Source organism: Callospermophilus lateralis, chromosome 3, assembly GCF_048772815.1.
Source record: "Callospermophilus lateralis isolate mCalLat2 chromosome 3, mCalLat2.hap1, whole genome shotgun sequence".
NCBI classification, from domain to species: Eukaryota; Metazoa; Chordata; class Mammalia; order Rodentia; family Sciuridae; genus Callospermophilus; species Callospermophilus lateralis.
This window is the reverse complement of record NC_135307.1, coordinates 97,930,848-97,946,200: the sequence shown is the minus strand read 5'-3', so window position 1 is coordinate 97,946,200 and position 15,353 is coordinate 97,930,848. Positions and strand designations below refer to the sequence as shown.

The 15,353-nt window shown below is 36.8% G+C and overlaps 1 protein-coding gene across 7 annotated transcripts in view; it reads left to right on the top strand.

Moving 5' to 3' along the window:
* Window positions 1-604: 604 nt before the first annotated feature.
* Atosa (atos homolog A) overlaps window positions 605-15,353 on the top strand; it is a 92,443-nt gene continuing 77,694 nt past the window's right edge. For 2 of the 7 annotated variants that reach the window (XR_013090771.2, XM_076850808.2), the window contains exons 1-2: window positions 785-1,231; window positions 1,940-2,056. Coding sequence is in view for 6 of the 7 variants with exons in the window: in XM_076850808.2 (XP_076706923.2) it covers window positions 2,041-2,056 (16 nt within the window). In the remaining variant the exon portion in view is untranslated. Of the gene's footprint in view, window positions 762-784; window positions 1,232-1,257; window positions 1,567-1,593; window positions 2,057-15,353 lie in introns of those variants that run through there. The other 5 variants (XM_076850807.2, XM_076850803.2, XM_076850805.2 and 2 more) reach the window with 4 other exon arrangements.

Here is a 15,353-nt window from a genome sequence, read left to right as displayed (position 1 = left end):
GGTACTGAATCCCACTAGAACCCCTAGTGATCTGGGAAAATCTGGGGCGGACGGTGGAAGAGCTTCCTCTCCTTCAACTCCCCGCTCCTTGACATGCATGGTTGCCCACCTTCCTGCCCCGGCCACTTTAAACCCGGGTACTACGGTGCACTGTAATCCACTTGGGGCGCAGTCGCAGGTCTGCGTCAGCATCCAGTGTGGAGGAGGAGAAGGAGGAGACTATAATTATCCTCCACGTCTGGGGCAGGCCCTCGAATGACATCTCCCCAGTTACTCTGTGCTCTAATAGCGCAGCTCCAATCCCTGATCTCTGATGGTGCGCCTCAGTCAGCTCCGAGAGCCGTCAAGAAGCGAGACCGAAAAGCTCAACGTCTCGGGCTTTCCTGACTGGGCCGGCGGGCCCGCCGGCGCCGCCACCTCTGGTGCCCTCTCGCCCGGCAGGCACTTGCACGGAAAACCGGGCCCGCCCGCCGACTAGAGCCCCCGGGCGCGCGGCGGCGTTGCTATAACAACCGGGCGCCCGCGCCGCAGAGGCCGCCGGGGAGGAAGTGACGAGCGGTGGGTTGGCTGTTGTTGGGACACGTGACCCAGGCAGTGTTTTGACAGGGCAAACAGCAGAGAAAGAACTGGGCGAGCGAGGGGGATCCAGAGCTGGGGCGCCAGAGCTAGCGACAGCGGGCGGGCGAGGAGCTGGCAGAGGCGCGGGGCAAGCGGGCCGGCCGGGGCGACAAGCGGGCGAACCCCGGGGCCGCGGGGCTTGGGTGCGAGTCGGGCCGGGCGAGGGGCTGAGGGCAGGGAGCGGAGCGAGGCGTCGGCTGAGGCGGGGGTGGATGGCCACAGGGGCGCCGGGGAGCCGAGTCGGGCTTGCGGTCTTGGACCCCCATGGTCCCCTAACGCAGCCCCGGGGGCCGCTGCGCGCCACACTCGGCTCTCGCCGGCCCTGCGCCTTTTGGAGCCTCGGGTCTGAGGTGGGAGTGTGATGTGAGCTGCTGGACTAGCGGCGGAGAGAAGTGCCAAAAGGAGGAGGTATTGGGACGGGAGAAGAGAGCGAGTTAGTCAGCAGAGGTCTGCCGAGGGAGTCGAGGAGCGGGCCAGCCCGAGAGCGCCATGAAAACTACTCTCCAGCAGGGAGAGGGGCAGGCGCGGCGCTCGGTGCCGCGGGGCTGAAGGAAATCCGGGGCCGCAGCGGGACGGAAGGGGCCCGCGGCGAGCAGGCTGCACAGAGCAGTGGGTGAGCGAGCGCTCAGCTGTAAACACCTTCCTTGGGGGCAGACCTCAGGCTGGGCCACGTAGGGACGGGGTTTGTAGAGGGCGACCCGGGACAGTCCGGGGAGAGTTCGTTTGAGCTGGGAGCTGGGGGCTGGGCGCGAGAAGATGACTCGAATTTCTTTCAGACCCTCTTATTGTGTAAACTTGGCCGCTGTTGCCTCAGGAAGGCTAGCCAGAGGGTAATTACACAGGTGAGGCCGGGCGGGGCGGGCGGAGCTCTTGGGAAACGCAGGGGTCTGGAAGAGTTTCCAGCCCCCTGGCACCAGGTGGAAGAATTTAGAGACCAGCATTGAGCAGGTACCACTGTTCCCAGAAGCATTTTTTTTTTTTTTTTTTGGTTTTGTTTTGTTTCCCCCTCAGAGGGGTTGGTTAGTTTGTGTTGCTTGAATCTTTTACTTCTTTACTTCTCCGGGATATAAATAGACCTTGCTTTGGTTCGGAGACACTGTGTCAGAGAAGGACACCTTGGCCTGGAGAGTTGAGGGGCGGGGAGAGGGGTGCTCCTTCGGGAGGAGATGGAGGAGACCGTGCAAAGAGTTTTGCACTTTTCACATCTGCCGATGGTGCTGTCAACAGTAGTTTCTGCCACAATAGGCCTAACTTAACAGTTTTCTTGTAGAGTCCTGATGTTAGAGCAGGACCAGATTAATTTTATTCTGATCTCTTTTAGCATTTTGAAAACTAAGTAGAAGCCCTCGAATCAACAGTGAGCGCTTTGAAAGAACCCCCAAGTGTATTTCACAGCACTCTGGGTGGAAATTGGATGTGAAAATGAAGCCAGACCGAGGTAAATGATTTATTTAAGTGGACCTGTTTTTTGTTTTGTTTTCTGTGCCTCCTTTTAGACGTGTTAACCTAATTCTGCAGCAGGATCAACTATTTCTGTATCATATGTAATTATCTGTTTCTGTGACAGATTCCAGCTGGTGAGGAAAAGGAGGACATATGGAAGAGAGGGTTAGGAGGGGAGGACAGTTCTTCAAAAGTGCTTGTAGAGCAGTAGTTTCAATAGAAAATTTAGTGTATGTTAAAAGGAATTAATCAAAAATAGCATTTATATCTGTTGCCACAATTATTGGTATCATTTTAGAGTTGCAGTCATTCACTTTTAGGTAAAGTGGATCCAACTTCAACTTTAATGATATTTACAAGATTTTTAAACAAGCCTTTGAAGCTCTTGCGAATTTGAACTTGATAGCGAACATTTAAGATTGTTGACAACTATTATTATGCTTTCATTAGCTGATTTTTTTGCTTTAAGCAGACTCCAAAAGATTGCAAAGTACTCAAGCATTCTATATATCATATGGACAATTAAGGCTACCAAAATTCCTGGTGATAGGTAAATGCTACTTCCTTTCTAAACCTGTATTTTCAGAGCTTAAAAGAATAATATTTACACTGTGCTTTTCAAGGACTTCAAAGGGATTATCAGTCTTCTGATTAATGGCAAGGACCAGATTTAGAAGATTTTAATGTAGTTCTTTTAGTCAGCTATGGGTTTGATTCGAAGGAATACTGTAAAGAGGGGATTATGGTATTTGATAGTTAGACTAGGTCACAGGGTTCCTTCCAACTCTGAGACTTTAGTATTCAAAATAGTATTTTATCCTATGAATTAGATGATTACTTTAAAAAGATATATATTAACTGGCTATTTTTCTGTATATAAGTAATTAGACAAATTGTCTAAAACATTTCTTTGGTCATAATATCTATTAAAATGCATTAGAAGCAGACAAAGACATATTTAGTGGCTTAAATTAATTTTGTTTAGAATCAGGCAATAGCTAGATATGTATGAAGTATTAGTAAGTATATTATTATTGAGCAGGTTGCTTGCTTGCAATGTGAAGTTTAGATTTTTAGATTACATTAGTGACTTTGGAAAAATGGTACCAAGGTCAGTAATTGCATCTCAGAATAAACAAGCAAATAAAATCAAAGTCACTATTTGTTTTGGATTGTTGTTAAAAGTTGCTTTAAAGTCACAGGAGTTTAAAAAATAGCATTACCTATTTTAGGCTAAACTAGTGCTAAACCAAATAAAATACTTAATTATACACCTGAATAGGATAACGAGGGAAAATAAATTCACTCATAAAGATTTCCAAAGAGCTCAATTTAGTGTATGCATGTAATCCCAATTACTTGAGGCTCCAAGAGGATCTCAAGTTCAAGGCCAATCTTGGTGAGCAATTTAGTGAGACCTTGTCTCAAAATAAAATAAATGATTGGGGATATAGTACAGTAGTAAAGTATTTTGCCTAGCATGTGTGACATCCTGTATTCAATCCCCAGTACCACACATACAAAGTAATAATAATAATTTTAAAAATTCCAAAGAAAGCAACACCCCCCCCCTTAAAATTTTGTCTTACTTTAGTATTCTCAGGAAAATGATGGGATTATAAATTTAGTATTGATTGTATTCCATAATAATAAATGAAGTTTTTTAAGCTTACAGATTTTTGGACCAGGACCCAGAGTAATTAATATCTTTTACTTAGCAAATTAGTACAAAAATACTGAAATGTTTTTCATAAATGTATTACCCTTACTATGTGCAATATGATCTTCTATTTTCTGTTCTTTTTCACTTTTTAAATTCCTGGCTGTCACAACCTATTGATTTTGAAAGGCATAGTTGTAGGCCTTAGCTAAAAATACTAATAAATACATTGGTTTCCAAGGAACTATTTCATGAGTGAAATTTCTAGATAACTTAAATATCACTCCTAATGCCAATATCACTCCTAATGCCAGAAATATTTTCCTTTGTAATCATGATATATTGAGAGATACCTAAAATATTAATGCTCCTCTGCCCTTTTCTTATAGAAAGAAAAAGAATTTGCAGAGTCAATGTAATTTAACTTTTAGTTCATGATAAAAGGACATTGCTGTGAGTTTCAACTTTTTGCTGGATCATAATCTAGAGATGCCTGAAAAGATATTTAAATTTATGAGATTTTTTTTCTAGCTTGAACTAGTCCAGTTTATCTAGCTTAAACTACCAGATTATTGCATCTGTCTATCTATCTATCTATCTATCTATACTTACACATACATATTTAGATTTGTGTGATTTTTATATTCTCTTGGTATCAACAGTTTTTGTTCCTATAATGCTTATTCTTGCCTCCTTTAATTTCCTGCTTTTAATCTGTGGACTAAAGAACTAGATAACCATACTTAATATTAAGTTTTTTGTAAAATAAAGGTAAATAATAGAACCTCTCAAGTATTCATTCAGAATGTAAGTATAGATTTTAATATAGATGCTCAGATATTTGCTTAGTTGAATACAGCTGTGCTTCAGGGAGTTCAAATTTCTAAGTGTAATTGGAGCCTTTTATCTTATGATTGGGTGTGATAGTTGGCTAATACAAACAATTTAAGTGGGGAATCATGGAAAAATATAGCAGCCTTAATTTTTTCACCTTTCGTTTCATGTGAGCTTTTCTTCTGCTGCTTCCCCCTCCCCCAGTGCTGGGGATTGCTCCAGGGCTTCTCACATGCTGGACAAGAGCTCATGCCTAGCCCTCAAGGCTCTTTTTGAAAATGAGATAGGGTCTGGGTTTTTTTAGAATTGGACATGATCTTTCTTGTATAAAGCATAGCAACAATGTACACCTAAAGTTTCTAGTTTTGTTTTCATTAAGTTGTAATAAAGACTTTTACAAAGCAAGGGGTGAAATCTTATATTTTTAATAATTTCAAAGTTTTAAGACTTTTTTTACACACAATTTTATCAGCACATTATAATTCAACAGGAATTTGTTTTTGGAAAATAGGAATTTATGTTCATCAAACTTATGATTATTGAGGCTAGGGATGTAGCTCTATGTTACAGTGCAATCTTAAAGTGTGCAAGGCTATTGGTTTGTTTCTCAGCAAAACCCGCCCTCCAAACCCGCAAATTATGTTTATCAAAATGTACTTTGCCCAAAGCATTGAATTTAGTTATCACAGAAATAATTTTTTTGCACTTGTTTCCTTGGTTATTATAATAGTTATTATTAATTATAAGTAGAATGTCATAAACAGATTTATAAGGAAGAAAAGACCAGATTCATATTAAACATGTAACTCAACTAGTGGAAACAGAAGTGTGCAGGCAAGTAGAAAGTACCCTTTAGCCACTGGTGTTCAGTATCAGCAATGTCTGTCAGTTTGTTTTCATGATGAATGTGCCCTGGTCAATTCTGCTAGTTAATTAAGTGAAGGTTAGTTAGGAGATTTTCTATTCTACTTTTTGATAAGACGTTAGTGTATGGAACAATGGCTACATTTCACAGTAGTCAATATAGTCAAATATTGTCAACATATTTTAAGGTTAAAAATATTTTTAAAAATTTTAGGCAGTTATATAACATTACTTGGGTAATGCTGCCAGCTGTGTGTCTCTGATGTTATCATTAGCACAGGCTTTGGAATCAGACCTGTGTTTATATACTTTCCATTACTTGCTTGCTATGTAATCTTTATCACATTAATCTTTATCTCAGTGTCCTTGTCTATAAAATGTAAATGATTACAAACTCCCAGTTATTAGAATAAAATATGACAGTAGTTGACATTAAAAAGTATTAGATTAATACCTTTTGTATGGCTAATTAAAACATTACAGATGCTTGTATGTTAGTTGCAAAATATACTCAACAGAGATAAGAAAATAATCTAATGTAATAACCTAACACTATTTTATCTTGTTTTACATTCATTGTATGCAGTGTGTCAAGGTCAAGCAGATTTAGTAGACATTTAATATACAGTTGTCTGAAAAAATATAAAACCTTAAGGATACTTGAATGTATGTATAATCTATTATTTATATTGTCATTTGCTTTTATAATTATAGCTTAATTCTGTATGTAGGGGTGATATGTATGATTGAAATACATTTTCTGGGAATAATTAGATTTTTAAATGGTGTTAACTGCTGACTAGGGCCGGGTAACTAGAGAAAGAAATCAAACGGGCTGGGGATGTGGCTCAAGCGGTAGCGCGCTCGCCTGGCATGCGTGCGGCCCGGGTTCGATTCTCAGCACCACATACAAACAAAGATGTTGTGTCTGCTGAAAACTAATAAAATAAAATAAAATATTTTTTAAAAAAATAAACAATGTTATTCTACCTTGGACTCAAGGATGTACAAGTTGGGACCTGTCCTAGATATATAAATACTGAAGGCCCAGTGTTTCAAGAAAAGTCTAAAATGTTATTTGTGTACAAATAATTAAAATAGTTCTTATTATGTTATAAATATATGGAATTTCTAATCTTATCTTTAAATGCTCCCTGAGCTTATCAAAACTTATGAAAGATTAAGAACCAAAATTTTTAATCATCCAGAAGTTAATAATTTAAATATACTATATCAATTCATATTTAAACACCAGTTATGATGACTAAATAAAACCTGTTAGTGCAAAACCTGTTCCACAAACAAAATGCCAAACAATTTACTTTCTTTTTCTTTTCTTTTTCGTTTGCATGTGTGGTTAAAACTGAGAGGAGTTCTCTCTTAGTTTTTTCCCTTTTTTTTTATTATATTACAAATTTTGGTATTAGGCTTAGTATTACTGTGGCTTCTGAATGTATTTATGGCATAATATAATCCTGTTAACTTCAAATGATTCTTTCCTAGGTATGTGAAATAGGAGGAAGATATAAGGACTAGAAGAAAATGGCAAGGGAATTAGGTGCATTGCTTACTTCTTGAGCATAGTTTATTGTTAGTTTATGTAAATCAAGCAACAGAAATGATAGATGTTGGAGGAAAAGAAAAAAAAAGTTGACTAGATTTAAAAAGACTGATCTTTTGCTAAATTCCTAGGTAGAGGTAGTAGTGATAGTATGATAATAACAGCTAATACTTAGGCATACCATGTACCTGACATGATTCCAAATGATTTGTATATGTAATTCTTTTAATCCTCAACAATTACTCAAGAAGTAGATGCTGTTGTCATCTTCATTTTATAGCTAAATGAAACTGAGTCACTGGGAGAAGTTTGGTTTCTTTTCCAAATTTACACAAATAATAAAAGGGCAAGCCCAAATTTGAAGTGAGCTTTGAGTATCTTAATCTTCTGATTGGTAGCAGTAATTTATCTTAAAGTATTGTAAGATATTGTGACCAAAGTAGTTTAAAAATAGGCTTGAGGAATACTTAGCTCAGATATTTGATGAGTATTGTGATCTTAGAAAGCTACTTATCTTCTCTTTGTTTTGGCTTTTTCATTTTTACAATGGAGGAAGTAATGGTACCTTGGATTAGTGTTATTTTGAGAATTAAGTTAATATCTATAATATACTTTGAACAGTGGCTGACAGGAAGAATGCAAATGTGAGCTGTTATTATTTTTGGACATTTTCTTAAGAAGAAGCCAATCATTTAGTGAAAGCTGAGGAGGACAAAACAAAGGGACTAATTTAGCTGCACATTTTGTATAGTCATTGTAATCTCAATTTAAAAGCTGGCTACTGTTTGTTGGCCTGCCATCCATTTATATTGATGAGTCTTGACACATTGGTAGTTGTTAAATAATTACTGGCTGAATACAACTTGAGATTCAGATACTAAAGTGGTTCAAATAGAGGTACCCTGTATGTGTCTTCGCCTATCATCCAGTAAGAAGGAAATGATTTAGTGAACTGAATAATGTCATTTCTTTGAAGGATGAGAAAAAAGATAATTGGAATGTAGAATTGAGACCCTGTGTATATAAGAAGAGTGACTTAAAATTCAATTATCTTCAGAATGTGAAGAAACCCATGGTGTCTGAGTATTTTGCATTGTGAACAAGTAATGGAAAAAGATTTAGTTGTTGAATAAAGAACATTTATGTTTATTCTTTTGCCCTTTTCATCTTTGTATCTAATCCTTCCTTCTGAGGCTAAGGATTTTTAAAATTTGGAATAACTTAATACTGACTTTTTTTGTAATGAAAAGGAAAAAATTATTAGACCTGGAAACAGTACTTCTTTCTTAGTAGGTAAAGCAAATTTGTAAGTAGTTAATTCTGTCTTTGCTTAAATGGGTGAAAAAAATCAGAGTAGTTCTTTGATTATGTCAGACTTTCTTATTAAACTGAAACAGATGGACTGGGTAAAAATGCCAGTAACTAATCAAAGCATTAAGCTAAGAGCCCACGTATATATCTAAACTCCTAGCAATAATCTGAGTTGAGCTTTGTTGTATTTCCTTTCCCTATGAAAGACAGTCATCAGGTAAAATTATAACGAGGCCTTTTTCATCTCTTTCTCTTACCTGCCATGCACAGCCCCACTAAGTGTTTGATTACCACTTAGGGTCTTATATATGCACTATTCCTTCTGCTTAAAAATACTTTCTCCCCAGTCATCATATGGTAGCCCTTTGTCATCCTTCCTATGTAGGCTTAAGTTTTTCAGAGAGGTTTACTCTATGTATTTTAAGTGTTCAGTTTATCTTTTTTCCTTATTTATTGCCTGTCTCTACAACTAGATTTGAAGTTCCACTGGCCAGAAATCTTGTCTCTTGTTCACAGCTGTGGTTTCATCACCCAGGAAAGTCTTGCACATGGTAGGCGCATTATAGGTGCATAAGAAGTGCTTAATATATATTTGTTGAATGAATGAATGACTAGCATGCCTTTGTGTTTGTACAGTAAATAGGAATAGCAGCAAATAGTTAGTAGTCATTTATTATTTCACTGATACCAATTGAAATTCTACCAATTTAGGGATTTGCTTGACTTAATGAACATTAGACTGTTATCACAACTTTATACTTCATTCATTTTCAAATACACTTAAAACACTTGCCCAGCCAAGTGCAATGGTGCACACTTGTAATCCCAGTGACTCCAGAGGCTGAGGCAGGAGGAACACTAGTTGGAGGCCAAGTTTGAGGCCAGCCATAGCAACTTTGGAAGACTGTCCGCCCCCTGCTTCAAAATTAAAGACCCTGCTTCAAAATTTAAAAAATTAAAAAAAAAGACTGGGAGTACAATTCAGTGGTAGAATGCCCTTTGGTTTAATAACCACTAAAAAAAAAAAAAAAAAAAAAAAGGAGATGTAGTCCAGGGGCAAGCTTTGCCTTCTGCATTTTATCCCTAGTACTACCAAAAATAAAACACTTGCCTATAACTTAAAGAAATGTTGTGTTTTTTAATTAAATTCCCATTGAATTGAAATTAAAAACTCTAAAATAAGAATAGGAAAAAGCTGTTTGGAGTCAGTTTTTTGTATATACACACACATATATACATACATACATACATACACACACACACACACACACACACACACACACACATATATCTGATTCAAAAATGATCCATTCATAAACATTTGCTGGAAGCTCACTGACCTCTATCCACTTGTTCCTATTGAATTTATTGATGTTGCTGTTTCAAAGGGATGGGAAGGGAAGGATGGAGAGAGCAATTAAATTGTTAAACTTCAGCTTATAAGTAGAAGAAGTTAAAATAGGATATAGTAGTAAAGAGATTTAAAGGATTTAGAGTTTAGATTTGGGACTCATTCTGTCACTTATTGGTTTGTGACTTGGTTCAAATCCCAAACCTATTTTTTTCATCTGTATAATGTACCTGGCTCAGAATGTTGCACCTGAGTTTCAGGTGAGATAATGTGTCAAAGAATTTGTAAGATGTGAAATGCTAAATAAATGTTGACTAATTTACCTTAAGGGTGGTGTCATTTTTATTGATGAACAGAGGACCACGGGTTCTTGAAAATAATCAATTAAATTTTGGGGTCTCTCCATCTAAAAATAACTATTCACAAGTGAGCAAATTCTGTTATTTTGAAATAAAGCATTTTGAAATAGAGTTCTTAACCATAAAAGGTTAAGAATCCTTTAGTAAGCTAGTCTGAAAATCTAGCTATAACTTATGTTACTTATTAAGTTTGAATATTATTGATCTTGTTATCCTGACTGAAATTATACCAACTAGAGATTTATTTGGATTAATAAATATATATTTGATTATGTTTTTTGAATAGTACTGAAATAATGGACATATTTGGTTAGCTCATATGGTTCCTTTTTTGCATGATGTAATGTAAGAAGACTTAAGACCCTAAGTCATTAGGATAAAACTTAGCCTGAAATTCTAACTTCAGCACTTATTAGGCAAATGACCTTGAGAAAATTACGTAGCCTGTTGGAATGATAGTTATTTTTTGCTGTAACACAGCAAGCCTTGTGGGAAAGGTGAACTGAGAACATAGGGTGTGTCACCTAGCATATGCCTAGCACAGAGTAGGAATTTTGCCTAGTTCAATTTTCCATTACTTTCAAGGATAGATGACTTAGAACAGCTCTTCTGAGGAAATGAGTATTTAAATACTCTCTTAAAACTAGTTGTGCTAGATTTGGTGGTGCCCAGCTGTAATCCCAGCAACTTGGAAGGCCGAAGCAGGAGGACTGCAAATTTAAGGCTAGCCTCAGCAACTAAGCAAGACCCTGCTTCAAAATTAAAAAAAATAAATAAAAGGGCTGGGAGTATAATAAAGTGGTAGAATGCCCTTGGGTTTAATCCCCATTGTCTTAAACACACACATATACACAACTAGTTGTAATAGATATATGAGATCAATAAACCTTTGTTACTGTCAATTTTTTTCTTCTGCAGTATGCAAAATAGAAGAAATCAAAACCAGCATTGAATTACATAGTCTTTCCTGAGAATGCAATGGGAGAGTGAAAATAGGTAACTGGGGTTATAAACAACTACTTCTGGGTGATAATACACTATAATGAGCAGTTTAGAGTTGCATTAGGGCAAAGAGATTGGAATAAGGGTAGACACTAGAAGGAGGTTGGTGGAAAATATAGAATGGTGAGTTGTTGCCCCAAATTACCCTTTTCTTTATTTCAGAATATTACCTGGTATTTATTTAGTGCCTGGAGCATGGCCCTTCTGTTTCTATAAACCCCAAATTTATACTTGTTTCATGTACTGCAAGTTATGGCCATTATAGGTTAAGAAACCTTTAATAAGCTAGTCTGAAAATCTAGCTATAACTCAGGTTTCTTATATTCCAAATTTGACCATTATTCAGATTTAAAAATGTATATTGGTGCACAACTAATTTGTATTTGGGGATTAATATTTTTAATTTATAGGAAGTTTCCATATTTTATTTTCCCACTTACCAAACATATTCTTGACTGCAATAATTTAGTATTAATATCTGAAGTCAGGCCATTTATAAAACTTTATTTTAACATCTAGAAAATTCTTTTTTACATTTTGTCATCTAATAAGCAATATTGGAGATTCAGTTTGGAGATAATTTCTAAAGCTTTAGTGCTTGTGTCATCATATATGTGAATTTATCCTTATGATATTTGTGTTCAACTGTAGGATTTTATCAGTCCTTGGTTTTCTATAGCAAGGACTGAGCAAAGGACAGAGTAGGTTTTTATGAAGTTAAACTCTGACATTGATTTCCTTTGATTCATCAGTATTTCAGTTTATTATAATTTATGGTAAAAAAGAAACATTAGGGCTGGGATTGAGGCTCAGTGATAGAGCACTTGCCTAGCGTATGCGAGGCCCTGGGTTCGAGCCTCAGCACCACATAAAAATAAATAAAATAAAAACAAAGGTATTATGTATAATTAAAAGAAATAAATATTAAAGGAAAGAAACATTATGCTTCCATGGATGAGTAGAATTCAGATGTACTATGTAATGAATTTGGATTTTTATGGCATTAGAGATATGTAAATACATATATCATAGTCTGGCATGCTGGCATGTGCCTGTTATCCCAGTGGCTTGGGAGGCTGAGGCAGGAGAATTGTAAGTTTGAAGTCAGACTCAGTAATTTTGTGAGGCCTAAGCAACTTAGTGAGACCCTGTCTCAAACTAAAAAATAAAAAGAGCTGGGGATATAGCTCGGTGTAAAGTGTTCCTGGGTTTGATAATAAGCACCAAAACAAAACAACATATTTTGGTTTCAACTGTAACATCCCAAATGAATATTTATCCCTCAATTTTTTTGAGATCTCACTAAGCAAAGTTATGGTTAAATAGATACAGTATGTGTCATTTAACAACATATACAACTCTTTGTCTTACAACAAATATGTAATCTGAAAACGGTATGGCTGGCTTTGTATAAGCCATTGAGCTAAATTTTTTTTTCTTTTTATTCAATAGTATTTACTAATGAGGTATCCTGTGGTAGGACCTCTGAGATATAGGTTGTGTTCTTTGCCCTATTGAAAGTATAATACAAGGGGCTGGGGATGTGGCTCAAGCCTGCCATGCGTGCGGCCCGGGTTCGATCCTCAGCACCACATCAAACAAAGATGTTGTGTCCGCCGAAAACTAAAAAATAAATTTAAAATTCTCTCTCTCTCTCTCTCTTTAAAAAACAAACAAACAAACAAAAAAAAAACAATATAAGTCCACTGCCAAATAACACTGTAGTGCAGGTACCTTTTAAGTGAATACTCCCCGTTCCTCCCACCCTTCCTTATTTACACAAGCTGTCATTCATTTCACTTAAAAAAAAAAAAAAGTATAATACAAGAAGGAAGAAAAATATAATGCAAGACATTTGATAACTAAATGAATGGTAAAAATAATGCCTACTATCAGAGTTCATAGGGAATGATTAATTTCTGCTGGGGAGATTAATTTCAGGGCAAAAACTGTCTTTTGACAGAGGTAGCAGCTGTATTGAGCCTTAAAAGACAGGTATGATTTGAATAGTTGAAAATTTACAGAGATTAGGGGTTTAGGTGACTGAAAGGACATTCTGAGTTATGAAGTGGAGGTAGAATTCATATGTCTAAGGATTGGTGAGTTGAATAATGTAAATCCGAGGGCTTACTTAGTAATAGGAGGAGATTAGGGTTTTGAATGTCATACTGAGGAGATTGAACTTCATTCATTTGACAGTGTGGCACTATTAAGTACTTTGGTATAATTAAAGGGAGTCTTATGGAAGAATAATTGTTTACTTCATTTCATCAAAAACCAATACAGGAATATTAAATGTTATCTAGTAGTCTTAAATTCAATTTTTTAGTTCTCAGAATTACATTATGATTTGCTTTTATAAAAATTATCTAACACTGATCTCTGCTTTTTCTTCTTTATTTATTTTTCCTTTGCCACCATTCTTTGTTTAGGGTAAGTGAAGGATTGGTATTTCCTTTTACAAAGGCTTTTGAGAATATTAACATGGTATTCAATATTAATAATACCATGTCTATTGTTTTATGACACTCTGGTCAAAGTTGTAAACTACACTATTATTTTAAAGTAACTGTGTGTTACAAGTAGAATGAGCCAGGCAGGGTGGCTCATTCTGAGATTACATGCCTTTAATCTCACTTACTCAGTAGGCTGAAGCAGAAAGATCACAAATTTGAGGTCAGCTTGGGCAACTTAGCATGACCCTGTCTCAAAAAATAAAAAAGTAGAAGGGAGACAAACTCAGGGTAAAATTATGGATTCTTTTTCTTATTGTAGACAATTGCTGGCAGAAATGTAATAAATTCTTTGGAATTAGAGGCCTTAGTATGTACGCACCAGCTTCTGTGAACTATTAGAGTGAAAGAGGTCTCCACAATATTGACAAGCTTCCCTAGCTGTGTTAAGGAAAAATGGACATTTGTCCTCTCCCCTCCCCAACCAAAGAAACACTTTTAACCCGAGTTTTAAGAAGAAAAAATCAAAAAGTAATGAGGTTTATGTAATATATCTCAGATTCCTAGTCTTAGTTCTGTAGCCCTGTGTAGTGATCACCAATCTTTTTGAACATCATTTGGCCCATCTAATAGTTAGATGACTTCAGAGATTTCTTTTTTTTTTTTAATATTTTATTTACATTTTAGTTTTTGGCAGACACAACATCTTTGTTTGTATGTGGTGCTGAGGATCGAACCCAGGCCGCACCCATGCCAGGGGAGCGTGCTACCGCTTGAGCCACATTCCCAGCCCCCTTCAGAGATTTCTTTAGGTCTAATATTCTGTCCTTCAGAACTTCTTTCTTTAGTATTGTGTATCTGGGCATGTCAGTCCTTACATTGGCCCACTAGCTACTAGTTGGGGTAAGAAACATACCTATGCTTTTGAAGAAGTATATTCATGTCTTGGTAATTATTGTGTTGAGTGAATGCTGATCCTGGAGGCATGCTTCTGTAGTCCTCAGGTTACATAGTGGTACAGATTAAATTTCATTGTGAAGAGCTCAGAACATGAAAATGCTTTTGTTATTCTGAAATTACTCTCACAATCATTTTATTGTTAGAAATCCGAGTTGGAAAAGTCCTTAGAGAGTGTGAATCGCTCTCATTTTCACAGTTGAGAAAACAACTCCTAGAGAAAAGAAAGAACCTGTCCAACTACAATAGTTGAACTCAAATTTCCTAGTAGTCTAGCATTTTCTATACTGTAGTACCTCTATCCTGTAGAACCTTCTTAAAGCATTGTTGTAATGATCAAATGAAGTAAGCTTAGAATACTATTTGATTCTGAATAAATAGGCCTGTTGTTATTGTTAATATATTAGCTTCTCTTCAGTGAATAAAATAAGCATATATACCAAGTACTCTGAAGGAAATCTATGAAGGCTAAGAAAGACTGAGAGTAAGGAGAAGCCCTCTGTTTAGAATGGTTAAGTAAGACCTCTCTGAGAAATGAGCAGAGAAAACAAAAGAGCCAGCTGTGTGAAGAGTTACAGGCCAACATAGTATTAGTTGTAAAGATCCTGAATTTAGAGACTAGTATGCTCTAGGTACTGAAGGAAGAACAGGCACTTACCACACACAATTTGTACTTTCTTCATTTCCTCGTTTTCTACTATCTCCTTCCCTAGAAAATTTGTTCTCTAAGGACAGGGAAATACTCTGATTTTTTCCCATATTGTACCCTTCACAACTGTCACAATGCTTTGCACAGAATTGGCTTTTATAAAATGTTTAAAAAACCATAGAAGTACCTATTGCTTGATTCATAACTGCCAGTCCCTTGTGGAAAAGCACTGACCTTTCTCCTTCCTTCAGACAATAAGCTAGGATATAGTAAGTTGCATAGAATATCATT